At 38.0% G+C, this 27,726-nt stretch overlaps 2 protein-coding genes across 6 annotated transcripts in view; one reads left to right on the top strand and one right to left on the bottom strand.

The window, feature by feature from the left end:
* WDR3 (WD repeat domain 3) overlaps window positions 1-8,608 on the bottom strand; it is a 28,564-nt gene extending 19,956 nt beyond the window's left edge. For 2 of the 3 annotated variants that reach the window (XM_053591253.1, XM_053591257.1), the window contains exons 1-5: window positions 8,236-8,496; window positions 5,634-5,836; window positions 4,206-4,415; window positions 2,490-2,608; window positions 537-615 (exon numbers count right to left, since the gene is read on the bottom strand). In XM_053591253.1, the coding sequence (XP_053447228.1) occupies window positions 537-615; window positions 2,490-2,608; window positions 4,206-4,415; window positions 5,634-5,804 (579 nt within the window). In that variant the 5' untranslated portion in view covers window positions 5,805-5,836; window positions 8,236-8,496. The other variant, XM_053591254.1, reaches the window with a different exon arrangement.
* Window positions 8,609-8,686: 78 nt separating this feature from the next.
* The window catches only part of GDAP2 (ganglioside induced differentiation associated protein 2), a 77,413-nt gene continuing 58,373 nt past the window's right edge, over window positions 8,687-27,726 (top strand). Inside the window, exons 1-5 of one of the 3 annotated variants that reach the window (XM_053591258.1) lie at window positions 8,687-8,843; window positions 16,175-16,418; window positions 17,612-17,751; window positions 26,380-26,533; window positions 26,960-27,048. In XM_053591258.1, the coding sequence (XP_053447233.1) occupies window positions 16,243-16,418; window positions 17,612-17,751; window positions 26,380-26,533; window positions 26,960-27,048 (559 nt within the window). In that variant the 5' untranslated portion in view covers window positions 8,687-8,843; window positions 16,175-16,242. Of the gene's footprint in view, window positions 8,844-8,970; window positions 9,044-9,739; window positions 9,930-16,174; window positions 16,419-17,611; window positions 17,752-26,379; window positions 26,534-26,959; window positions 27,049-27,726 lie in introns of those variants that run through there. The other 2 variants (XM_053591260.1, XM_053591259.1) reach the window with 2 other exon arrangements.

Below are 27,726 nucleotides of genomic sequence, written 5' to 3'. Positions count from 1 at the left end.
ATAAGACATCCCGTTAATGTCTATTACATAATTTTTGACTTCAAATATCCAGGAAATGAAGAACGAAAATAACATTGTTGCAAATAGTCAAGGAATTTAATCTTCTTCTCCTCACTAACATCCTGAGGAGAATGCAAAGACGTGTCCAACAGTCCCTAAACTTGGCTGAATAGGTCTATCTTCAGGCAGCTATTATAACAGCTACAATTTGCGGTTTACCTGTCTCTGGGCAGACATTATATACACAGTGTCATTAAACTGTCCTACAATAATAAAAGTGGATACCTACTATTCAAAAATGATAAAGTTCATGAATTAAAACCATCCAAGGTCAATTTTTACTAACTGCCAGAGCTGCTGTCCCTGCTCCAGTGCCTGGCACTGCTTCCACCACACCACCTCCCTGTCTCTCAAGATGGCAGAGGACGACTGCTGCAAGCAGTAAACAAGGACCCAAAGGGGCCAGAGAAGAAAGCTGCCTTTTCCTTTTTGCCTTGCCATTCTTTCCCCGGGCCCAAAATCTTATACGTCTGTACCTCACTTCGATGGCCAACCATTGTTTTGAAGCAGTGCTGGGTATCAAGGTCCCACCATTTCACCGTGGTATCTTTCCCACTAAAAGAAGAAATAGCAAAAGATGTTTTTTAGGAAGAATCATTCAAAAGGGAGATCAAGGATTCATTTGATGCTTTAAAAAGATGATATATAGCAATAATTTCTAAAGCTCCTATTCTAGCCGAACTTTCTCCTAAAAAGCAAAGATCCTAATACTCTATGTACTTTTTCTTTGTCTTTTTTTTTTTACTTTTTCTTTTTTTGTTGTTTAAGGCAAGCGTGAAACAAAGTTTACTGGATAAGAGAAAAATAGGTTTACAAAGCAAGACGAGTTCACCACCGACAGTAAATGGGCTACCACTACTAAGACCAAAGGGCAAAGAGACACCCACGTATTCTCACGCAGAAAATGTTTTACTGATAAAGCACAAAAATGACTGAATTCAGAGTACAAAGGACACAGAACTTGATCCATCATGCTTTCCTTCTTCCAGCGTCCATCATCACAGCACTGCCATTCTTTCAAACTGTCTGACAGGGCAATATCTTAGATACCTCCCCCCCTCACTCCCTCGTTTCCAGACCCTCCTAGGCTCTGTGTCCTGGAAACACCTACTGTGTGTTTCTAAGTCTTGACTCCTTCTAGTCCATTTCTGCACACATACCTGAATTTCAGTCCTACTACCTGGATTATCCTAATGCCTTCTCATCAGACCTCTTTGTTCACTGCTGTTCGCTCATCCCACCTAACAGACTAGTGTCAGATAATCTCAATTTTTTAAATTTACAGTAGCTCAAATTACGCACTTTAGCACCAATCTCAAAACCATCCACTAACTGGTTCTTAACCCCGTACTATAATCCCTCTCTGCCAATTAGCTCTACCCTACCTGCTCAAATGCCTCCTCTTCCCTGTCTTTTCACTAATATAAATCTAATACAACCCTCTTTCATTATCAAACTAGGAAAAACAAATAAAAACAAGTCAAGATAATCCCTGAAAACCAGATTTATGAAGTCTATTCCATAAAATCACACTACATTATTGCTTTTCCCTTACATTGCATAAGCTGTGATATATACATTTTGTTTTAGAACTACAGAATCATTCTCTCATAGAATGTATGTCATCTGAGCAAGACGACACCAATGCACCTGTATCCTGTCCTAGATGCACAAATCCACCCCTGGTAAGGCATTTACAACATATTCTGCCTTATTACTATGGTTTCTCTGATGCTGCCTGGCAAACCTTAGGATTCTTGCCTTTCCTAGGGATCACTCTTCAGGAATAATTATTATATCAGGTTGAAACATATGAAATTGTTGATAGTTGATCATTTTTGACCTACATAAAGGGAAATTTTGAAGGCTTGAACCTAATAGACGTTCGGAAGGCCTACAGAGTATAGTACATCTCTCCTCAGAAGGCCGGCCCTAAACACCTGGTATTCACATTTGCCCACTGCTCAATATTCTGTTTTCCTAACCTTCCAGGGATCCAGAAAGGAGACAAAGCTCATTTCATAAAAGTTGTGTCAAAAGGTCAAGGAACATCGAACAGCTGATACTGGAATAAAAGAACCACATCCTTATGTTGACCTAATTTTCATAGACTAGACGTGAACTACATGTACGTATCAGTACAGTAGGCCTAGTTTCTTATGTTGACCTCATAAGTTGACCAACCCTGTATGTTAACCAGTTTGTTATGGTCCCTTGGGTGGTGAACTTACAGAGTTAACTTACTGTAATTAACTCTGGGAAGGGCAGGAAGGAGACAGGAAAGCAAGAGAGCAGGAGAGGAAGTCAGCATGTGAGCAAGCGCAAGCAGTGTGGAGTGATGGGGAAGGCATAACATAAGTTCCCTCTGTGAAACCCTCTCCAAGGAATTTGCCTAGAAAAGAATGGAAATGCCATCACTGTTTCTTTACCTAGTAACTAGCAGATTCTTTTCTCGTAGAAACAATGCTTGTGTAATGGCATCCTTGTGTCCTTTTAGACGGTAGAGGCCACTTTCATTGATCACATCCCACACAATAACATCTGTGTCCTAAAGGGATAAAATAATACAAAAGAAAAATAACTTTCTTTACCATGAAAGGTCCAACTTGACAAACAATGGGACTTAGTTATTCCAAAGGCCATACACAGTCCTTGTAGAAAATTTGGAAAGCATACAGAAAGTGCAGAGGAATAAACACTAGTCTTAGTCCATTTAGGAATAAACACCAGATATTTTGCTTTTGTTTTATATTGTTCCAGTCTCTATGTATACATCCAGATTGTTATTTTCCTATTAGAAAACTGAGTTCCTGCTATTTACAACATTTTACAACCTCCCACCTTTAAAAACTTACACTATTTCCATACTATTCTAGAGTGTTCTTATTTTTGATGCTTACATAATGATCAACCCTAAGGATATACTATAACTTATTTTACAATTTTTCTATTTTATTCTTAGATTCATTAGAAGACTAAAAAAAAATACCAAACAAAAAAAAAAATATTCTATCTTAGACATTTAGTCACTTTCCAGTTTTCTGATATTGTAAGTATGCAGAAATGAGCATTCTTGTACTTAAATGTCTTTACGTAGCAATGATTAAGATAAATACTAAAATGGAAAATTCTTAGGTTAAAAGGTATGTTTATTTTTAAAGCTATTGATTCACAGCATTAAAATGATCTGAAGGTTGGCAAATATTTAGAACTAGCAGGGATATGTACGGTAAGGCCAGTTTTTTCATCCATGTAACTCTGGGTATTGCTAGTTTTCTCAAAAACACTATCAGTTTCATAAGTAAAAAATGTTCAGTCTCGGCTGGATATGGTGGCTCACTCCTATATTCTGAGCACTCTGGGAGGCTAAGACAAGTGGATTACTTGAGCTCAGGAGTTCAAGAACAGCCTGAGCAAAAGTGAGACCCTGCTTCTATTAAAACTAGAAAAATTAGACAGGCATTGTGGCAGGAGCCTGCAGTTCCAGCTACTTGAGAGGCCAGGGCAGGAGGATCACTTCAACCAAGGATCATGAGGTTGCCATGAGCTAGGCTGATGCCACAGCACCCTACCCGGGGAACAGAGAAAGATTCTGTCCAAAAAAAAATGCTTTAACTTAGAAAACACTAACCTTTCCCAGACTTGTCTCCACATTCAAGAACATGGCTTACGTCTCTATAAAAGTCTACAATTACATTATTCAGTACAGTTGTGTGATATTTTTATGTCTATTACTCAACATTCTACTGTGACTGGATTTTACATTATATTTTCTAATTTATGACTTTGGAGATAAGAGGAAAACTATTGCTTTTACAGAACTCAATGGCAAAGAACTGTCATTTTATCCCTTCTTTTCCAGTCTTTGTTTTCTGTTCCTTGTTATACTGTTTTGGGTAGCACTTCCACAATAAAGTTCTATAATAGTTATTATGGGTTCCTTCGTCTCATTCCTATATTTAATAGGCTTTTATCAGAGAATATGACAGGAAACAAAATTAACTTCCCACTTCACTCACCTCCTTACTATCTGTACTATCTACACAATGTTGCAACATTGAGAGTCTATTGTTTCACCCAACAATTATTGTTAACAACCTCTTTGAGCACAAGCCTTACACTCTCTTAATGTATCAAAGTCTCACCTTGGACCCAGATGCCAGTCTGCCACCTAGCTGATCATACTTCAAGGTAGTGACAGCTGCTTTGTGTCCATTGAAAGTCACGTTTCCTTCTCCACTAAGAAGACTGAAGATTCGGACGGATCCATCCTCATAACCAACAGCTAAGTGCAGTCCATCTGGGGAGGGGCATAAGCAAGTGACTTCATGTTTAAGCCCCTGAAGGATGAGGATCTAAAATCATAAAAATGAAAAATAATATAGAGGAGTTAAGCATATAATCAAGGGGAAATTGTGGGAATAATTGGACACAGTAAAATTGAGGGAATAATTAGACACAGTAGAATTGAGAGTTTCAATAATGAAACTTCACAATGCATCTCAAGGCTTTAAATTCAGAAACTGTTATTTGTTATTAGGCAATGAAATAGTTTTAAAAAGGTAAAATTATTTTCTCCAAAGTTTTACATTGGCATAATACCTGCAAAATCCCAATGAAATAAATTACCAAGTCTTTATCCTAGGCCAACACTAAATGATTTTCAAAAAAGGTTCATAAATTCACTCTTGCTTTAATTAACTGTGTCCCATTTTATGAGAAACCAATCTTCAGTTCAAAGGGCTTTTACTCTGGGTGACAGTATTTAAGAAGCAACCTGTTGGGAGTTACATAATAAATGGACAAGATAAAAATGCCTATATTTAGGCAGAAGTGGTAGGCATTGGGAATTCAGAGTCCACAGAATATCAAAGCTCTGGGCCTCATCTGTATAACAAGAAAAAGGTACTGTCAAGATAGCAGAGTAAGGGCGGTGCCTGTGGCTCAGTCGGTAAGGCACCGGCCCCACATACCGAGGGTGGCGGGTTCAAACCTGGCCCCGGCTGAAATGCAACCAAAAAATAGCTGGGCGTTGTGGCGGGCGCCTGTAGTCCCAGCTACTCGGGAGGCTGAGGCAAGAGAATCGCTTAAGCCCAGGAGTTGGAGGTTGCTGTGAGCTGTGTGATGCCATGGCACTCTACCGAGGGCCATAAAGTGAGACTCTGTCTCTATAAAAAAAAAAAAAAAAAAAAAAAAAGATAGCAGAATAATACTCCTTTTATATGCTTAATATTTTATAACCAGCTAGACAGTAGAAGAACCTGAAAAATACAATTGGCAAAGTAAAGAAAAATAGATCAGAAATAATGATTATAAATAATGACCTATACATACTGTTATGAATAGACATCTATGAAATAAGTTCCTCTTTGGTTGTGGTTTTCAGAATTTGGTAGAGAAAAGCACAAAGGAACCTGATGCTTGACTAAATCTCAAAGGAAAAAGATTTATCTTCCAAGGACACATATATAAAAAAACACATGCATGGTAAATTAATCAGAGCTCTTCCACTTCTGCCTCTCCATCCCCAAATACCCATAAATGAGTATCAGCCCAGTTGATTTTCAGCTCACCTTTTCTCCTTTCCTCAAGTCCCAGATGAAAACGTGTTCACAGGCTGGTACTGCCACATAGCGTCCTTTCTCACCACGAAGTGTCACAAAGACAATATTACCTTTTTGGCTGCCAATCAGGCCAAAAACTGCACTAGCAACATAGCGTAGGTACTGCTTGGTGAGCCCCATGTTACAACGGCTGATGGCACAGGAGAGGCGATCTGTGCACATAAACAAAGAAAATGCAGAGAACATGAGCTATCTCTCATGTGGTTAAAAGCATGTGTCTTGTGACTTTATTTACTCTGAATAAATCACCATAAAATACCTAGACAGTTCACTTTTTACTCATTGTTACTCAATGTGTAATCAAACTTTTATTTCTTCAGTTTCAAATTGTCATACCCACCTCATGAATACCTGATATTTATAACCTCAATGCAGCTAACAATTCACTTCTGCTCTTTTCAACCAGCATCAAAGTTTTTACACTGACATTGACAACATGAGACTGAACACATTTATCAATGAATATTTACTGTAAACCTATTAATTAGACAGGCACTGTTCCAGACACCAGAAATATGTTGAATAAGACAAAATCCCTGACCTTCTGGTGCTTACCCTCTAGTACAGTGGTTCTCAAACTCCAGTATACATCCAAATCACTGGGAGGGAGTATGACACCATCTCATCTCTTAGCACCTGTTTCTGATTCAGTGGCATCTGGAGTGAGGCCTACGATTTTTTTCATCTCTAACAAGTGATGCTGCTCCTGCAGTTCCTGGACCATACTTTGAGAACTTCCACTCTAGTCTACATGGGTCTGTTCTTGATTTCAGCAAGAGCAGCTACCTCTTTTTGGCGCAAAAAAACTGGTAGAGCAACTTGGCAAACAATTTTTGAAAGATGCCATAAATTCTGCAATTTTACTAAACTCACTGAAAGCACTAGTTATGGATAAACAAACAAGAGGCGAAGGAGATGATAAAAAGTCAATCTTGTCAGATTTGACATGAAAAGAGTGAAAAGCATCCCTCAAAACACGTTATTTAAGAAAACACAGATTATAAAAGTTATAGTCTTTTGGAGAGACTTGTTTCTTTTTAGTTTTTTTTTTTGTTGTTGTTGCTGTTGTTTGGTTTAACTCTACAGGGTCTCTTTCTGATTATCATCTGCTATTTCAGTCTAAAAGAAAAATATTCCATCTCAACTGTTAATATTGTCTATTAATAGCCTCATTGTTTTTCTCACAGGAACTAACATAAAGCCAATTAAAAATCAAGGAAATATAACAGGGTGATAATGCTCTAAGCCTAGGCCATTTGATTAATTCTTCCCAAATTTCTTCAACCTCTTAACTATAGTTGTTCAAGTTAAGAGTTTGGCCATCTACCACCTCCTTCTGCAGTATTGTCCTTGGAGAACATTCATAAAGCATACCTAGGCCCTAGGACTCCTAAATTTCTATTTCCACAATAGAATTACAGGGTTCCAAATACATAGTGGACCTCCTAGTTTGCATATTAACATGTTAATAAACCACATCTATCTTACTTCCTGAATCACTCTCACTTTTTCTGACTCTAAGACACAATCCTCCCAGGTACTCAGACTCACAACCTTGTAATAAACTTTGACTTATTAATAAAAATTACTGTAGCAGCCAAGATGTAACTTCAATATGGTAACTGATATATTAAAGTATATTTAAAGGTTTAACAGATATATTAAAAGTATGTAACTAAGTAAACATATGCAGTTGTTTAATTACATATGGCAATTAATGAAATGAGTGAACAAATAAAAGGCACTTAAAAAAGCATCTACACGCTATAAATAAAAGTTTAAAGAATTCTACACCATAATGCTACCAGGGAAGTTAAGTATTCTTATCCCCATTTTACAGGCAAGAAGTCTAGACCGAGAGATGTTAAATAGTTAGCCAAGTCATTCAAATACCTAAGTACCAAAGCCAGATTCCAATCCAGCCAGGCTGGCTCCAATATTTCTGTTTGTAACCACTATGCTAAACTGCCTGTCTTTGTCTGTTTCCCTTTGTCAGTCAACGTCACTAGGTTGTTTCTCTGAAGCAGGATCGCCCTCCCTCTTTCCAGCACTCTCAATAACAGGTCTTTATCAACTTACAACACAGTGCTTTTCTACCTAGGACCTCCACCTCCAAGTTTTTCACCTTTTCACTTAAAAGTCAGAATATTACCTGACTAGTCTTTGCAAATGCGTTTTCCCTACCCAAAAACCCTTTAAAGAGCTAAATCGTTTGCCAGTTTCCAAAAACGCCTCCTATCTATCTCTCCTTATTCTTGAAAAGCCATCTCTCATCGGGCTGGTTTCCTTCCTTGTGCCCTGACTTTGCTTTCTTCACATTATCCCTCTCACGCAGAATACAACGCATTCTGTCCTCCACCTATGTTAATTAGTGTTATCCTCTGCAGCCCACTTCCCTCCTGGTAAAGCCAATTCTCCCAGCCTTTTCCATTGCCCCAGTAACCCCGCTGTTTCTATAACGCGCTCCAGGCCTGGAAGGTGGTAACAGACCTGTCACACATCCCTAAACCAAGTCTCCAGTCAGTTGAGGGTGAAGGGGAATTCCACACACCTAATACATGGTCGGAGCATCCTCAGGCAAGCCCGAGCACACGTGCGGTCAGGACGCTCTACTCTGCACGCTCCAACCACTGGAGAAGCCGAGCTGCTTCCAAGTACTGCTTGTGGGGACGCCCGCAGTCACCCGCTTTCCCCCTCCCCGCAACGCGCCCCAAATACCCCCGCCTTGGCTGTTGCTGACACCACGCAGACCTCAGCCAGGATCAGCCAAACAGCAGCTGAGAAGCAAACACGCGTAGTAGCCGCCGCGAACCTCCAGCACTCACCTCACCCTCCACGAGGCTCCGGCCGACTGCCCCGCCCCCGGGGCCCCACCCCTTCCGGGTCCTCTCCGGAGCGTCTTCCGCCAGACGTTCACTTTGCCTTCTCGTAGGAAATTACGTCAGGGGCTGGGCTCTGATTGGGGAGCGCTGGCTGGGAGCGGAAACCGGTGTTTAGCCGCCCAGAACATTTGCAACTGATGATTCCAGGCTCCAGGGACTGTGATTCGTCTCAGCCGGCTCACTTCTGCTGAGGGTTCTCTTGAGATGTCGCTCCGCCAGTTTTTACCAGGAGCTTAACCCGTCTTGCCCGCCGCCCGGATGGGGCCGCCGGAGTGCTGTGAGAGGCCGAGAGGGAAGGCGGGCGGAGCGGGCCGGGGTCGCCGCCAGAGACTCACGGGACTCGGGCAGGGAAGGGGGTGCGAGCTCGGGGTTGGTTCCGTTCTCTGGAAGAATGAGCCTGGCGCCTCTTCCTTGTCTGTTGGTTGGATTCTCATTGAAGATAGTGTCGCAGACGCCATGTACATGAGAAGAGAGAGGGTAGGAAGACGCAGGCACAAGGGACGTGGGGAGGTAGCCGAGGAGGCGCGCGCACAGGGGTGCAGGTGAAATAGGGCGGCTGGGAGCCCTGCCAGTTGTAGCCCCAAAGTCTAGTCCACATTGCCGCCTCTGTGGACTGGGCTTTCCACGAACTGAGGCAGCTCAGGTCAGGGATGAGTAAACGCTGAGCCCAGAATGCTGAGTTGTCTGAGTCCCCGCAATTCTAAGAGTGACATTGGCCTGGCTTTGTGTTTCTGCTTTCTGGCCGCTTGGGGGGGAAGTGACCGGGGCATTCTCCTCCTTGTTTGCTGACTGAGGCTTACCTGGTCTGTCACCAAGCTAACACACAGCTGTACAAAAGAAGTAAGCTCCTGCTATCTTCCACCAGTCTAGAGATAGAATGCATATGAGGAGACTAGATAGCTGAAGCGGCATAGGTGTGTGTTTTGTTTGTTTTTAGGGAGCATAGGCGTTTTGAAACAAAATTGCTATGCATTGGATGAATGAAAATGTAAGAAATTGTAGCAACAAACTACTATTTCAAGAAGTTTGGTGGAGAAGGAAGTACTTGGTTGGGTATAATTAGTATTATAGGTGTTGTGCATTACGTTTTTATAGGAAAAGTGTATGTTTTAGTGGAAAACTACAGTTTAAATTTTATCTAAATAACATTCCTTGGACTGAGTCTAAAGAAGCTATTCTGCAACTATGTAAACTGTAGATAACTGACATTAATGCTGCGGAATTTTTGTCTAGCATGCACGTTTCTCTCTTGTGATTCTCCAAGAGGCTTGGGACCTTGAGAATACTGAGAACCACTGTTCCTTCAGGAATCGTGTTTTCCTGCCTAGCTTGGGTCAGTGACCCCAATTGCCTTATTGTCAAGGTGTGTGCATTTAGGGAAGGGGTAGATCTGAATCTCTTTTTGATGAGAAAAACCAATTTCTGTTTAGAGATGCATCTGGGAAAGAATTCAATTTTTGTTAAATACTGTGACACTTTCCATAAAATGCCATTAAATTTTCCCCTACAGTAAGAGCAATGAGCATTACTTAATGTGCACTCAACATCCAGTATCTTTTGGGTCACAGTAACTTTTAAAAGCTGGGAAGAGGCTGGGTGCAGTGGCTCATGCATGTAATCCTAGCACTGTGAGAAGCTCAGGCAGGAGGATTGCTTGAGCTCAGGAGTTGGGAGAACAGCCTGAGCAAGAACAAGAACCCATCTCTACTAAAAAAAGAAAAATTAGCCAGAAGTCGTGTCGCAAATCTGTAATCCCAGCTGCTCAGGAAGATTGCTGGAGCCCAGGAGTTTGAGGTTGCCATGAGCTATGATGATGCCACTGCACTCTACTTTGGACAACAGATTAAGACTGTCTCAAAAAAAAAAAAGCTGGGAAAATTCAATAAACTATATTGACAAGGTTGACAAGGTATAATTGGAGATACAGGAGAACCACCAGAGTGTATTGTCAAAGAGATAATAGATTTAAAGGAGGGGATGATCAAAAGTCAATGTGACTAAAACTTAATTAACTCTTGTATCAGACATTTTGGAAGTTATCGTTGACCTTCGAAAAGTCTTAGCATTGTTACAGAGCCCTTGGAAGAGTCTCAGCATTGATACTGAGCCCTTAGAAGAATCTTAGCATTGTTATAGAGGCCTTGGAAGAATCTTAGCATTGTTACAGAGAATTTGGAAGAGTCTTAGCCTTGTTACAGAGAATTTGGAAGAGTCTTAGCATTGTTACAGAGACCTTGGAAGAGTCTCAGCATTGATACTGAGCCCTTAGAAGAATCTTAGCATTGTTACAGAGGCCTTGGAAGAGTCTTAGCATTGTTACAGAGAGGAAGCAAAGCTGCAGTAGGTTGAGTAAGTGGCAGAAGAGGAAGTGGAGCTGCAAAACAGGTTACTCTTAAAAGGTTGAGTGGTGAAAAAGAGGAGTTTGATATTCTGAAGAAGAAATGGGATAGGAAATAAATTTGAGAATAGTAAGACTGAGGTGAAATGAAGATATTGTGAAGGGAGAATTAGTGTTCCAGGGGTCCTCAAACTTTTTAAACAGGGGGCCAGTTCACTGTCCCTCAGACCATTGGAGGGCTGGACTATAGTTAAAAAAAAAACAAAAAACTATGAACAAATTCCTATGCACACTGCACACGTCTTATTTTGAAGTAAAAAAACAAAACAGGAACAAATACAATCACACCGCCGCATGTGGCCTGCGGGCCATAGTTTGAGGACCCCTGTACGTGGTCAACTGGAGTAAAATGCTTAAATCAAGGCAGTTTGGTAGGTTTAAAAATGTGGAATATAACCTAAAATGACTTGAAATTTGGAAAGAGGGGATGATGATGATTTTGAATTGGAAGGACATTAAGCTTATATGAACTATGATCTTTCTTAGAGCAGCAGGAAGAGAAGGAGTCAATGTGATATGATACAGTGGAATAGCGTGGGTTTTAGTACAAGCTCATCCTTGATTTAGATCTCAGCATACCACTTACTAGTTACATTGCCTTGAAGTGGTTGTTGACCCTCCAAGTCTTGATTCACTGTGAAATAAGAGTTCTAACACCTACTTTGTGAAATTATTGTAAGGATTAGTTAGTCACGAAGTTTTAGATATTTGTAACGTAGCTAATGCCCCATGGCTCACTGTACCTACCACCAATCTTCTTTCAGTTTCTTTAGTGTGGTAGGCTCTTTACCACCTTAAAGCTCCCAGATTTTCAGCTCTCTCTGTAAAACTGTTCTGCTTTGGGTCATAACTGTCACTTTCTGGAAGAGACATTTCTCTGCTTCATCAGCTCCCCTTGCTCTTCATAGCACACTTATCACAGGTTTTAACTATGTTTATTTCTGTGATCAAATGCTTGTATGATTTTTGTGGTTCCATCTCGTCTATGACAGAGACTAAGCACCTAATAGTGCTTGAAAGAATGAATGCCTGGGACATGGTAGGCACATATGCATTTATTATCTTGCAGTTCCTATGGGTCAGGAAGTCAGAAGTGGCTTGGTTGTGTAGTTCTGAAGTCATGTTAAGCCCCCTGGGGCTGTAAGATCCACTCCAAGGTGATTCATTCACATGCTTGACATTTGATGCTAGTTGTTGTCAGGAACCCTTAATTTCTCCCCATGGGAGCCTCTCCATGGGCTGCTTGAGTGTCCTCAAGTCATAGCCTCCTCAGAGCAAGCAGTCCAAGAGAGAACAAGGTGCTGCTGATGGAGGCAAGCCCAGCTGAGCTGGGATGCATACATGCATTTGTTTTGGCAGCAGGATGATTATATGATTTTTTTTTCTAGTGACACAGAAACAGAATCGGAGAGAACAGATGTAGGATTAACCTAGGTGTTAGGGATTAACAAGTCCTTATAAGGGAGTTGATGTATTGAAATATTTGAGACCATATCTTAATTTAGCAATTTGTGTTTTTTTGGTGCCCATTAGAAGTTTTTGACAGAGTGTTTTGATGTTTGCCACACTTGGAGAGTTACTTTCATCCTGAAAGTGGTGCAGGTGGCTTTCACACTGGCTCTGAGAAAATTGTAATGGGTAACTTTTCCTGTGCCTTGCTTAGTACCAGGTGCTCCGCTATGCGGTTTTGACACAGGTTATCTCATTTACTCCTCACAGTAATCCTAGGAGTCAATGACCCCTATTCCTAACATATTAGAAATAAAGAAACTCTGGCTTATAGTCAAGGATAAGTCAAGTATTAGGTGGTGGGTCTTAAATCCAAACTCAGACCTTCTGATAGCAGAGCCCAAACTCTTACATTGTACCGTACTGCCTCAGCTACGGGGTAATTGCATGCGGAAATATTTACCTTAAAATTCTAAAGAAGCTGGATGCAAAATTGTACATTTAGTATGATTTTAGTTATAACAGAAAAAGGTCGTACATACATCAAAATTGAGTTTTTTCTCTCCTCAATTTTAGTATTTTTCAAATGTTCTAAAGCAGGTGTTAGAGTCTGAAAGAAAAGTTATTTTAAAGAAACAGTTTTGTTCTGAAAGTTGTCATTCAGGCAGCGCCCGTGGCTCAGTGAGTAGGGCACCGGCCCCATATACCTAGGGTGGTGGGTTAGAACCCAGCCCTGGCCAAACTGCAACAAAAGTGATATTCTGTCTGAAAGTTGTCATTCAAGTTTGTAAACTGAAACTGTGTTTGTATTTAATGGAATTGTTTTACATATTATCATTAAGAACTTTCAGCATAGGCCATTGTCATTAAAAATCTGCAAATAGGGCAGCGCCTGTGGCTCAAGGAGTAGGGCCCTGGTCCCATATGCCGGAGGTGGTGGGTTCAAACCCAGCCCCAGCAAAAAAAAAAAAAAAAAACCACACACACAAAAAAATCTGCAAATAATTTTTTTAATTATGTATTTCTACAAGCTCATTCCATTGAGCTTGAGGCCATTCAGCTATGATAACCCGTGTAATTCCCATTTGTCCTCTGTTCAGCTTGTCTAGTTCAATTCTGAATATTTATGAACAGATCAACATGCTTGTGGATGATTCCAGTTTCAAAGGCACAAAGTTAGTGGATGAACTAATCACTAACTTGTAGACAGAATTAGTTTCTTTATTTCAAAATAGTTTCAAAGGAGTAATAATTATCAAATAAGAATAGTCCTCATACAGATTATACAGTCCTCATAGTATAATCTACAAAACTTTTCTGAAATTATTAAATGATCTTATTTCTCTTCCATAGTGTTGATACAGAAATTAGCATATTGCATGAGCTCTGTGTTTTATTCCAGTTAGTATTGCATGTCTTTCAGTAAGAAACACGAAGGAATTAGTTGTAGAAGGGCCTGCTTGAACTCCTTGACTCTGAACCACGCCGAAATATCTCTCCCAAAAGAACTTTTCACCTGCCAGTGTCCTTCCCCTGATCATCTTTTGCCTTTCAGGGATGTTTATGTTGCCAGCAACCTCCAACTTCCCAAACTCATTTATAATTCTCGGTCCTGTTTCTCAGCCTTTCTGTTTCATTTAACACTCATCCTTGAAATACTTCTTCACTTGGCTTTTAGGCTACCAAACCTTCCTGGTTTTCCTTAATGTCTTACCAGTTCTTCTCAGTCTCATTTGACTTGTCCTCTCTTCAAACTTTGCTGTAGGACTCAGTCCTCCCCTCAGATCTCTTTTGTACATTACCATTTTCTCTCTAGGCTATCTTGTCCAGTTCCCATAGCTTTAAATACCATCCGTATGCTGAGACTTCCAAATTTGTATTTGTAGCCCAACCTCTTCTCTAAGCTTTACCCTCATGTAGACAGTTTTATGATTTGACATAAACACTTGGCTATATAATGAGCATCTCAAACTTAGCACATCCAAAAACACATAAAAATAAAAAGTCGTTTATCACTCCACCCTACAACCTAATCCAGTTTTCTCTCCAGGAGTCCTCAAACTTTTTAAACGGGGGGCCAGTTCACTGTCCCTCAAACCGTCAGTGGGCCGGACTATAATTTAAAAAAAAAAATCTATGAACAAATTCCTATGCACGCTGCACATATCTTATTTTGAAGTAAAAAAACAAAACAGGAACAAATACAATCACACCGCCTCATGTGGCCCGCAGGCCGTAGTTTGAGAACCCCTGGTTCTACTCAGTTGCTATTTTGTTCTTTTCCCCATCTTCTATAGTCATTTAGCAAGTCTTGTTAATTCTGTCTTCAAAATACATTGCAAATCTAATGTTTCTCACCACCATCCTCCCACTTAGATTACTGCAGTCATTTTCTCCTGGTCTTTGTTATTTGTACTTAGTCATTAACTTGATCAAGATCCTCTAAAATGAGAGGATCATATTTAAAATGAGATCTAAACTTCTTACCAAGGCTTATAAACTGTACCATCTGGCCTTTTCTCTCTCCTATCAACCTCATCCCTCACTGCTCATTCCCTAGTCCTAGCTTATTCTGTTCCAGCCAAACTAGTCTCCTTGCCCTGCCTGGAACACACTAAGCTTCTTCCTGCCCTTTAGGCTTTTGTACTTGCTGTTTCCTTTGCCTGAAACCTTCCCCAAAGCTTCACATGGCTTTCTCTCCCACTTTAACTCTCTGCTCAGATGTCACTTTTTCTCTCATAATACTTAACTGCCTGCAATATCGGTTACCATCTCATCTCTTCTCTATAGAACCACAGCTCCCTAAGGGCAGGGGCTTGCTCTGTCTCATTCACATCTACATCCCCAGGGCCTAGAATAGTAACTGACACGTAATAGATGCTTACACAGATTTATTAGATGAACGTATCTACCATTTTACTGAAACTTACTGTATTAAAGCGTATTGTCTGACTTATTGACAAATTTATTGTTGTCCTTCCTCCTAGTAGAATTTCCCAGACCTCTCTCCAGTACTTGGTGCTGTGTCTTCCTTTCTGCATTTCAGAATATCCAGTTATCTGCCACACCACTGTCTTATACACCATATCCTGTAAATTGTCAACTCCTGTTTGTTCTTCCTTTTGTATTTTCTTATTAAATCTATGCCTCCTTCTCTATTTCTTTTGCTACTTAGTTGAAACATTTATCTCTTACTAATAGATTGCAGTAAATTCCCTGCTTTTCAGTCTATCTGACTCAGTACTTCCTCCACATTATTATCAGACTGAACTCTTTAAGGGCCAGGGAAACTGGCCTTCTGACTCCGGGAGTGATCCTGGAGCCTTTTGACTGAATCCAAATTTCAAAGAACAAATCTCTTTATTTAAGGGATTTGTTCTGTAAAATTTGGATTTAGTGAGGGGCCACATTAGCCAAATAATTTATCTTTGTATTTCTTGCAGCATCTAGCATTTTTTTTTAAAACTCAGTAAATGTTGAATGAATAGTCCTATTTCTGGAAAGTAGAACTGGTGGGCCATGTGATTATTTAATGGCTGTAATTCTTTGAAAAAAAAATTGTACTTAAAATATGTCCCTTTATTCTTGTTTTAGAAAAGCTGTAGCAATTTTTCATTGTCTTTTGTTTTCAATGGACTACTTGAGTGATTATAATCACATAATGTAATACTGGAGTATTTTACAGTGGAGTTTTTTTGCCTTAATGGAATTCAGGTAATATTGTGCTTCTTTATTAAAATGATTCTTTTCTTTTCTCTTAGGCTAACATCTCCAGGGAATATTGAATTACTGAGGAATTTGGAAAAAGACAAACCACAGTTCTCGTTCCATGGATCCCTTGGGTGCCCCTTCCCAGTTTGTAGATGTGGATACACTAACAAGCTGGGGGGACTCGTGTGAAGATGAATTAAATTTTTCTGATACTACAGCAGAAATATTTCATGAAGACACTATTAGATCACCTTTTCGTTATAATAAGGATATCAGTGGAAAAGTGGTTCTTTGGTAATTCTTTCATTTTAACTGTTTTATATGTTCTACTATCGTTGAAATATTGCTTTGCACATAATATATATAGAATACATATAGCTTTATTGAGATATAATTGACATAAACTAAACTGCTCATATTTAAAGCATACAACTTGATAAGTTGTGACATATGGATATATCCATGCAGCCATCACTTCAATCCAGTGAGCAAATATATTTATTATCCAAAAGTTTTCTCTGTTCCTCTCTAATCTCCCTCCTCTTCTTTTTAGCCTCCATATCGCTAAGCAACCACTGATCTTCCTGTCAACTATAGGATAGTTTGCATTTTCTAGAGTTTTATGTAAATGGAATCATGTGCTTTTTCATCTGGCTTCCTTTATCAGAATTATATAAATTCATCTGTGTTGTATATATCAGTAGTAATTCTTTATTAAAAAAAAAGACTTATTGAGATAAAATTCATATACTGTATATAATTCACCAATTTTAATTACACAATCCACTGGTCTTCATAGTATCCATAGAGTTGTGTGACCATAACCATAGTCATTTTCAGGCATTTTCATCAGCCCAAAGCCCTGTACCTACTTATCAGTTACTTCTCATTAACCCCCCAATCCCTCTGTTCTAGGCAACCACTAACTTTCTGTTTTTATAGATTTTCTGATACATATAAATGAAATCAATACAATAAAATATGTGTTTGAAAACTTCATATTTTCCAGGTTCATCTGTGTTGTATGAATCAGAACTACATTCCTTTTTGTGGCTGAATAATAACTCCATTGTATGGCTGTACCATATTTTATTTATCTGTTCATCTGGTGACAGACATTTAGATTATTTCCACTTTTTGGCTATCATGAATAATGTTGCTGTGTCTAAACTCTCAAATCAACCATTTTCAGTCCTATAAGCATCTGGTTACCAAAAAAAAAAGAAATAGGTACAAAGTAAAAGTATAACATGATGGTGTTGTGAGTTTAAGGGTAATAGCAATTACATTAAAGATCTATCTAAGATTCCAGATTAACTTTTTTCCTCATCTTCCATGTGATGGTACCAGATTAATTTTTTTGAGTCAGGAATTTGTTTTCTGCTGTCGCTTACTTTGTGAGCTATAATGTTTGAAAGGATTAGAAAGGAGGTTTCTTACCTCCTTCTTCTTCCCCACACTTGGTCTTTATCTATTTGTTTTCTCAGGAAAGGAGACGTGGCATTACTGAGCTGTACAGCTATTGTGAATACCAGCAATGAAAGTCTCACAGATAAGAACCCTGTGTCAGAAAGGATCTTCATGCTTGCAGGGCCTGATTTGAAAGAAGATCTCCAGAAACTGAAAGGTGAATGAATTTTCTTAGGTATACTACTGCTTAGGAATTATTTATTTTAATGTTCCTTGCCTCGAAGAAGCACTTTTTTGCATTTAAGTAAGAAAATTATGTAGATGTAGCTTCATCCTTTTGTTGAAACTAAATAAAAGCAGCTTTTAAAAAATTCACTTTAGCAAAATTTAACACATTTTGAAATACATTAAACATAAACCCTGAGAATTTATTATAAGTAAAACTCCTTTGTCATGTTCCTAAATTTTAACATGACAATCACTGCAGCTGACTAGATCTTTCGGAGTATTTTCTTGGCTGTATATTTTCTTGTACTGATAAGCCTTGTAAAACACCCATCTTCCTGAACTGAAAAACCTTTTATTTACCAACTTAGCAGCCCTTTGGTTTGTTGTTATTTGAGCCCAAATGGAATATCCTGAAAATCAATCTTACTATTTTATGAAGACACTATTAGATAACCTTTTCGTTATAATAAGGATGTCAGTGGAAATTTTTAATACTTTTTAAGAGTATAATAAAGTGGGGTGCACTTAACAGCAAGTTATCATATGGTAGACATTGTAGAAACCATATTATTTGAAGGAACAGGTTAAAGAGCGAGGGTTGGCACAGAGAAGAGAAGATGTGGGAGAAACACAATAGTTATTCTCAAATACTTGAAAAAGGATCTTATTGAAGAGGGAGTGTGATGTTCTGTTTGTTCTCAGAATCCTTGATGGAAAGATTTATAGAACTTCCGTTGCATTAGTGAAACTTTCCTAAGAATTAGTGCTTCCTGAAAATGGAGTGGGCAGTGTTGGCTTATTGTACCCACATTCTCCTCCCTCCCCCCCACAAAAGTCAGTCTTACATCCACTCTTTGAATTTAGGAATTTCATGAAACTGAAGCTGTTGGGGGTTTGTTCTTTGGGCTAGATTGACAGATGATATATTCAACTTTAAAGAATTAAAATAACATCTGATAATTCACTTGCCTACTTGTTTATCCAGGCAAGAGTACATATAATTTAGACCTAAATAAATACAGGGTCAAGAATCTGCATATGCTAAGTAAGGATAAAAGTATTTTTCTTCTTCAATCAGGTCCACTATACAGTTTTGCTGCTTAAATGTTTTATATTACTTAGTATTTAAATGTCAGGGTTTGACAGGATGAGAGCTCATATAATACATTTTTTGCTTACTCTGTTCTCTTATAGTTAGCAGGCTTTTTGCAACAAGCATTAAACAGCTTTTGTGTTTCTTTCTGTGGGACTTAGGATTTAGAGAGAAATAAGAGAATTTGAAAAGTCCTAACTAATCTTCAGTACTCTTTTTCTTAGACTATCATTCTTAGCAAAGGATATAGTGGTGCTAAGGTCATCCTGGATAGTTAAGACTAGGAATAAACTTATTTAGTGAATTGGTATTTATTTCATAGGAATTAAAAATGCATTCATGGCTGTGTTTAAATGTTTATAGAGATATCAGGATGAAAGCTTTGAGATTAGAAGAAATTTGGGCTAGGAAGAATAAGTGAAAGATCGGAAAGTAATATAGCAGTACTTAGCATAACCTTCAACTCAGAATTTTTAATGATTATAAAAGGAAAGGTGTGATTTCTAAGATCAGACTATTCAGAACACTCAGACTTTTCTGTTTCTGAACTATAAACTGAGTTCTCTAGGACTGATTCAGCAAACTGCCCAAATATGTTTGTTTGTTTGCTTTTTTTTTTTTTTGATTTTGTAGTTCTGATTTATTTTAAAATTTTACTTCATACCATGCAATATTTCAAAGATACGTAAAATGATCAATTTGATCAATCTCCCTGCACATGTTAGCGCCTTAAACAATTATCAATATTTTACCAATTTTGTTTCTTCTTCCTCATTTTTTCCTTGGTTAAAAAATTTTTTTTGGGGGGGGCAGCACCTGTGGCTCAGTGGGTAGGGTGCCAACCCCATATAACTGAGGGTGGTGGGTTCAAACCCAGCCCCAGTCAAACTGCAACAAAAAAATAGCTGTGCGTTGTGGCAGGTGCCTGTAGTCCCAGCTACTCGGGAGGCAAGAAAATCGCCTAAGCCCAGGAGTTGGAGGTTGCTGTGAGCTGTGTGACGCCACAGCACTCTACCGAGGGCAATAAAGTGAGACTCTATCTCTACAAAAAAAAAATTTTTTGGAAGTTAGTTAAATCAAAATCCACAAATTATATTATTTCACTTGAAAAGATTTTAGCATGTATCTGGAATTTCTCTTTAAATAGTGCACATGTATTATAGTGAAAATAAATGCAAAATAATTCATTAAGTACTCCATTTAGTAAATATTGGGCCAGATATAGTGGTTGCTTTTTTAAATTTTTTTACTTTTATTTTTTGTGTGTGTTTAGACATTTATACTGTACTTTTAATAAATTTGACGTGTACACTTGCAATATACACAGTCCCTCCTTCCACCTGTCTCCCTCACCCCCCCCCCCTTCTCTCTTTCTTTCTGGGCTATAATTGTGTTTTATCTTTTGTGTGAAAGTGTGGGTGGTTATATATTGATTTCATAATCGTATTGCGTACATTGGGTATTTCTTTTTCCATTCCTGAGACACTTTACTAAGAAGAATATGATCTAGCTCTATCCATGTCAACATAAAAGAGGTGAAGTCTCTGTCTTTTTTATGGCTGCATAGTATTCCATGGTATACATATACACAGTTTGTTAATCCATTCATGGGTCATTGGGCACTTGGGTTGCTTCCATGACTTGACAATTATGAATTGGGCTGCAATAAACATTCCTGTGCAAATATCGTTGTTGTAGAGCAATTTTTGGTCATCTGGATTTATACCTCGTAGAGAAATTGCAGGATCAGACAGCAAGTCAACTTTTAGTTGCCTAAGTGTTCTCCAAACTTCTTTCCAGAGGGATGTGTTAATTTGCAATCCCACCAGCAGTGCAGAAGCGTTCCCTTCTCTCCGCATCCCTGCCAACATCTGTAGTTTGGGGCTTTTGTCATATGGGCTATTCTTACTGGAGTTAGATGATATCTCAAAGTGGTTTTGATATGCATTTCTCTGATGATTAAAGATGAAGAGCATTTTTTCTTTTTTTTTTTATTATTGTTGGGGATTCATTGAGGGTACAATAAGCCAGGTTACACTGATTGCAATTGTTAGGTAAAGTCCCTCTTGCAATCATGTCTTGCCCCCATAAAGTGTGACACACACCAAGGCCCCACCCTCCTCCCTCTGTCCCTCTTTCTGCTTCCCCCCCATAACCTTAATTGTCATTAATTATCCTCATATCAAAATTGAGTACATAGGATTCATGCTTCTCCATTCTTGTGATGCTTTACTAAGAATAATGTCTTCCACTTCCATCCAGGTTAATACGAAGGATGTAAAGTCTCCGTTTTTTTTAATGGCTGAATAGTATTCCATGGTATACATATACCACAGCTTGTTAATCCATTCCTGGGTTGGTGGGCATTTAGGCTGTTTCCACATTTTGGCGATTGTAAATTGAGCTGCAATAAACAGTCTAATACAAGTGTCCTTATGATAAAAGGATTTTTTTCCTTCTGGGTAGATGCCCAGTAATAGGATTGCAGGATCAAATGGGAGGTCTAGCTTGAGTGCTTTGAGGTTTCTCCATACTTCCTTCCAGAAAGGTTGTACTAGTTTGCAGTCCCACCAACAGTGTAAAAGTGTTCCCTTCTCTCCACATCCACGCCAGCATCTGCAGTTTTGAGATGATGGATAAAGGACTTAAATTTAAGGCATGAAACAATAAAAATCCTCCAAGAAAGCATAGGAAAAACACTGGAAGATATTGGCCTGGGGAAAGACTTCATGAAGAAGACTGCCATGGCAATTGCAACAATGACAAAAATAAACAAATGGGACTTCATTAAACTGAAAAACTTCTGTACAGCTAAGGAGACAATAACCAAAGCAAAGAGACAACCTACACAATGGGAAAGGATATTTGCATATTTTCAATCAGACAAAAGCTTGATAACTAGGATCTATAGAGAACTCAAATTAATCCACGTGAAAAAAGCCAACAATCCCATATATCAATGGGCAAGATACATGAATAGAACTTTCTCTAAAGACGACAGACGAATGGCTAACAAACACATGAAAAAATGTTCATCATCTCTATATATTAGAGAAATGCAAATCAAAACAACCCTGAGATATCATCTAACCCCAGTGAGAATGGCCCACATCACAAAATCTCAAAACTGAAGAGCATTTTTTCATGTGTCTGGAGGCCATGTACCCATCTTCTGCAGAGAAGCTTCTGTTCAAGTCTCTTGGCGACAGCGAAATGGAATCACTTGTTCTTTTCTTGTAATAAGTTTGAATTCTCCGTGGATTCTAGTTATCAAACTTTTGTCAGAAACATAACCTGCAAATATCTTTTCCCATTCTAAGGGCTATCTGCTTGCTTGCTTACTGTGTTTTTCGCTGTGCAGAAGCTTTTTAATTTGATCAGATCCCAGTAATGTATTTTTGGTGTTGCTTCAGTTGCCTGGGGGGTCCTCCTCATGAAATATTCTCCCAGTACAATTTCTTCAGGTGTTTCCCCTGCACTCTCTCCAAGAATCTTAATAGTTTCATGTCTTAAGTTTAAATCTTTTATCCAGTGAGTTAATTTTTGTTAATGGTGAAAGGTGTGGATCCAGTTTCAGTCTTCTACAAGTCGCCAGTCAATTCACACACAACCATTTGTTAAATAGAGAACCTTTCCCCCAATTCATGTTTTTGATAGGCTTATCAAAGATCAAATGATGATAAGTAGCTGGGTTCATCTTTTGGTTCTCTATTCTGCTTCATACATCTACCTATTTTTGTGCCAGTACCATGCTGTTTTGATCACTATAGATTTATAGCATAGCCTGAAGTCCGGTATAGCCTGATTCCTGATAGTCTGGAATCAGCGTGATTCCTCCTGATTTGTTTTTGTTTATGAGTAATGTCTTGGCTATTTGAGGTTTTTTCCGATTTTATATAAAATGAAGTACTATCTTTTCCAAACCTTTGAAGTATGACAGTGGTGCTTTAATAGGGATTGCATTAAATTTGTATATTGCTTTGGGAAGTATGGACATTTTAACAATGTTGATTATTCCCAACCAAGAACATGGTATGTTCTTCCATTTGTTAACATCTTCAGCTATTTCTTATCTCAGAGTTTCATAGTTCTATTTATAGAGATCTTTCACGTCTTTTGTTAGGGTAAATTCCCAAATATTTCATCTTCTTTGGTACTACTGTAAAAGGAATAGAGTCCTTGACTGTTTTTTTCAGCTTGAGTATTGTTGGTATATATAAAAGCTATTGATTTGTGAGTATTGATTTTGTATCCTGAGATGCTGCTATATTCCTTGATCACTTCTAAGAGTTTTGTAGTTGAGTCTCTGGGGTTTTCCAGGTATAAGATCATATCATCAGCAAAGAGTAAGAGTTTGATTTCCTCTGATCCTATTTGGATACCTTTGATTGCCTTCTCTGATTGCGATGGCTAAGACTTTCATTACAATGTTGAAAAGCAGTGGAGACAGTGGGCAACCTCACCTGATATGGTTGCTTTTTTAAAAAAATCAAAATAATACATTCATATCATTTCTTTTAAATAATCATTTTCTTGTCATAGAAAATGTAAATTGTAGAAAATTATATACGCACAAGCTAAAAATAAAGAAAAACATAGTATTTCCACCACACGAAGATCACTACTATTAACACATTAGTGAAAATCTTTTGCAGGTGTAGGTGTAAACACACATCTTATATCGTTTGTTACCATAATAGAATAGTTACATGTGTGCTGTTCTCAAAATAAGATAATTATGTACATATTGTTCCGAAATGTGCCTTCTTTAGCAAATGAATTCCACTTTTTAATTTCACAAGTTAAACATGTAGTACTAAGATCATACTTAAACTTTCCAGCTGATGTAGAATCATCCTTTATCCAAACCATCCTTTTATCCAAACCAGTATCCAATCCAGGACCATACACTTCATCGTATTGTTGTTTTTTAATTTGTGTGTGTAGTTTTTGTAATCCAGCACTCTGTTCATGATAGTGATTTGAGTGAACTGTCCAATTGTTTTATGAGATGTCCCACTTTCTACATTTGTCTTATTTATTTGCCATTTAGTTTCTGTTTCGTGCACCTGGAGTTTATAGCTAATGGAATTAAGTTTTGGAAAACATGTCATAAGTGATAGTGTGTTGTACACTCAGTGTTGCATTTTATTAGAAGATATATAAAGTTTGATTGGCCTTTTAGTGGACCATCCTAAGATGCCCCTCTGGATTGCAGTGGTAACAGTTTGTTCCTTGCATTCGTATGGTTGTATTTTACTCTTTCTGAATGAAAACTAATCTATGTGGTATCTTTAGGCTCTATGAATGTCCAGTTCTTCATGGTACATTCACCTAACAGTTTCAGCTTTGAATTGATAATCTTTGTCTGAACCAATACTTTAGTGAAGATTATCAAGTTGTATTTTCCAAAATCTGTGATTACATCCAATTTTTCTAACTGGTGTTCTTACACAGTGAAGCTTTTCCTCATTAACTGGTATTATTTAGTTACTCTGAATTATACTTTCTGTTGGAGAGGCAAAATACATGCTTAATTCTTTCAATCACCGAATAAAGAACTGGGTTAATAGCTGCCTCAAATGGTAACAAATGAGTTTTTCTGCCTATCTCTATTTTATCATTTTGTGCCTGTAGTTATTCATTGGTCAGTGTATATATTTTTTAAATTCTGTACATTTTATTTCACAATTGATAAAAGAACTTAACAATCATCTGTCTTTCTCTTTCCTACCTCAATTTCTTCTCTCCAGTGGCAAATACTTTGAATCCTTTTAATTGCCTTATATTATTAACCTTTTATTTCCAAATAATATGCTGAAACAACTGTCTTTATTTTTTCATTATCTGTTGACTTACTACTGTGGAAGTGAAAGATTAAACTCTATTTCCTCTACTCTTCCCTTTTACAAACACATGTAATACCCATACATTGTCCTGTCATAATTTTGATTAAATCGATATTTGGCATTAACATTATGACTACATAAATGTTGCTTATAGCTGATAAAAAACGTATTAGTATTCTTTGTATACAATCTTTCTCTTCTAGGTTACTAATAGATTTAATTTTTGTGTAATTTATTTATTTTTTTTTTTAGAGATAGAGTCTTACTCTATTGTCCAGGCTGGAGTAGGGTAGTGTGACAATGGCTCACTGCAAACTTGAATTCCTGGGCTCAAACAATCCTTCCTTTCAGACTCCCAAAGAGCTGAGACTACAGACACACACTACCATGCCTGGCTCATTTTTTTTCTTTTGTACACATGGAGTCTTGGTACATTGCCAAGGAACTCCTGGCCTAAGTGATCCTCTCTCGCCTCAGCCTTTCAAAGTACTGGGGTTACAGGCCAAAGCCATTGTGCCTAGCCTTGACCGCAGATTTTTAAGTACTGCTATAAACTTCCTTTCAATAAAGTTAGACACTTTAATTTATCTTTCCCTTCCATGTTTTTTTCTTCCATCCTATCCTTCCTGTCTAGACTATACTCTATGCCTACCGCACAGTTACTGTCCTGGAACTGGAACTTTTTAACATCATCCTGGGAAATCCTTTTTTCTGTTTAACAGATTGGATCCTCAGTTTCCTGTATCTCATGCATTTTTCTTTCTTGATATATGCCTTCATTTTTGTCGGTAAATCTACTAGGAGATTTCTGAGAAGAGTGCAACAGGGCAAAATTACTAAGAGCTTACTTTGTATTTAATTGATAGTTTACTTGGAAATAGAATTCTAATACAGAAATCATTTTCCACAATTTTGAAGATATTGTTTCCTTGTTTTCAATTTTGCATAGGGCTGGTGAGAAATCTCATGCTATTCTTATTACTGATTCTTTGTATGTTACCAGTTTCTTCTTGGAAACTATAATCTCATCTTTGTTTCTGGTGTTCTGAAGTTTCACAGTGATATGCCACCTTGTGGTTTGGGTATTCTTTGGGCTTTTTACGTCTAGAAATTCATATCTTTTAGTTCTGGGAAATTTCTTATTTTATTTCTTTAATAATTTCCTTCCTTCTGTATTTTCTGTTCTCTCCGAAGGAATCCATTGGATGTTGTACTTCTATATTTAATCCTTCAATTTTCTTATCTGCTATCTCTTATTGTCATTTTATTTCATTCTTCTGGAAGATTTCCTCCACTTTAGTTTTAACCCTTCCATTGAACTTTTCATTCCTGCTTGCATATTTTTTCCTTCCTTTGTGTTGGTTATGCCATGTCTGCAGGCAGGCGGAGTTCTCTGCTCCAAGTCAGGTATTATTCCACGGACTCTCCACCTTCCAAGGCTTGGATGATGCTTATCTGCTTCATGTTCTGTCTTATTCTGTTGGTCTCTGTACTTAGACTTGCTATATTGCTTCTCTGTCACTTTGGGAACAGAATAAACAGAGGTAAATGCTTGTATTGAATCCATATTTTAAACTGAAATGTCTCAAAGTTCTTAATACTTTCTCTCTTTTATGGTTTGACATTTTTTTTTTCCTAATACCTCCAGACTTATGTATGTTTTCATTGTTCCCAGGTTGCCGAACAGGTGAAGCAAAGTTGACAAAAGGGTTTAATCTGGCTGCCCGGTTCATCATTCACACAGTGGGACCTAAATACAAGAGCCGCTATCGCACAGCAGCTGAGAGTTCCCTGTACAGCTGCTACAGAAATGTGCTTCAGCTGGCAAAGTATGGTCTGATCATTTTATGGACATGACATGTTTAGGTTGTTAAATGCCCCAGTTATAAAGATAAAACTTAGCTGTGGAAGTCAAATTTTGAGGAACTTAGATAATTTAGGAATACCCTAGAGATAGAATTAATCAATTATCTTTTCAAACTTACTAAGATCAATGGGAGGATTTGGGTGACTTGAGAATTTAATCAATTCCCATTTTATTCTGTTTTTATTTGAAATATATACTCCAAAGAGTGTAATTTGCAATTAAATTGTATATCAGTATAATTATTAAATAATGCAAATGGATTAGCTATTATAGTAGATTTGTTGAAGAAATAGGGAAAGAGAAGTTAAGCTGTGTTTAGAAATTCCATATCATTATGTATGTATTACAAATGTTTATAGTACCATTTTTGTTTCCTGTTTGATTACAGAGAGCAATCAATGTCTTCTGTTGGCTTCTGCGTCATTAATTCTGCAAAACGAGGCTACCCTTTAGAAGATGCAACACACATCGCACTTCGTGAGTAACCTTGGAAACGCTGCACAGAAGTTGAATCTGAAACATTTATTTTTTTTATCATTAATTAAATAGTTACAGCCACAGAGCATTCATTGATTACCTGATGATGGCACCTGGAGAGAAGTTTCTAGTGACAAGTTGCAGAGCTCTCACTTTACTTTCTTGGGTTGACATTTTTATCTGTGTGAATAAAGCCTTAGTTAGAAGACTTGCCTATTAAATTTAACAGAGGTTAACTGAGCAAAATAGGATTCACAGATCAGGTAGTCCCCGGAACCAGAATAGGTTCAAAGTGACTTATCTATTAAATTTGAAAGTGATACTAAGACTAGGAAGTATGGGCAGTCCATCAGGGATTTGAATCACAATTCAGAATAATCTTAGCTGCAACAAATGTAATCAAAGCAGATTTCATAACATCATATTTAGACATCACTTTGCATTTTAAATAGCCACTTTCATATGTGCTATTGAATATAAAACCCTGCATTTGGATTTTTTTAAAAAAGACTTGACTCAGTGTGAACCAAAATGTCATATATGTGCTATCAAAATATGGTGTTCAGTTCAAAAGAGCTGCGATCTCACTGTGTGTACTCAGGTTCAGATCCCATCTCAAGTTTCATATGCAGTTCTGTGTGACAAATTAGAGGACAGATACTTTAAAACATTAGCGGT

Source organism: Nycticebus coucang, chromosome 5, assembly GCF_027406575.1.
Source record: "Nycticebus coucang isolate mNycCou1 chromosome 5, mNycCou1.pri, whole genome shotgun sequence".
NCBI lineage: Eukaryota > Metazoa > Chordata > Mammalia > Primates > Lorisidae > Nycticebus > Nycticebus coucang.
Note: the sequence above shows the minus strand (reverse complement) of the source record. Positions and strands in the feature narration are given on the sequence as shown.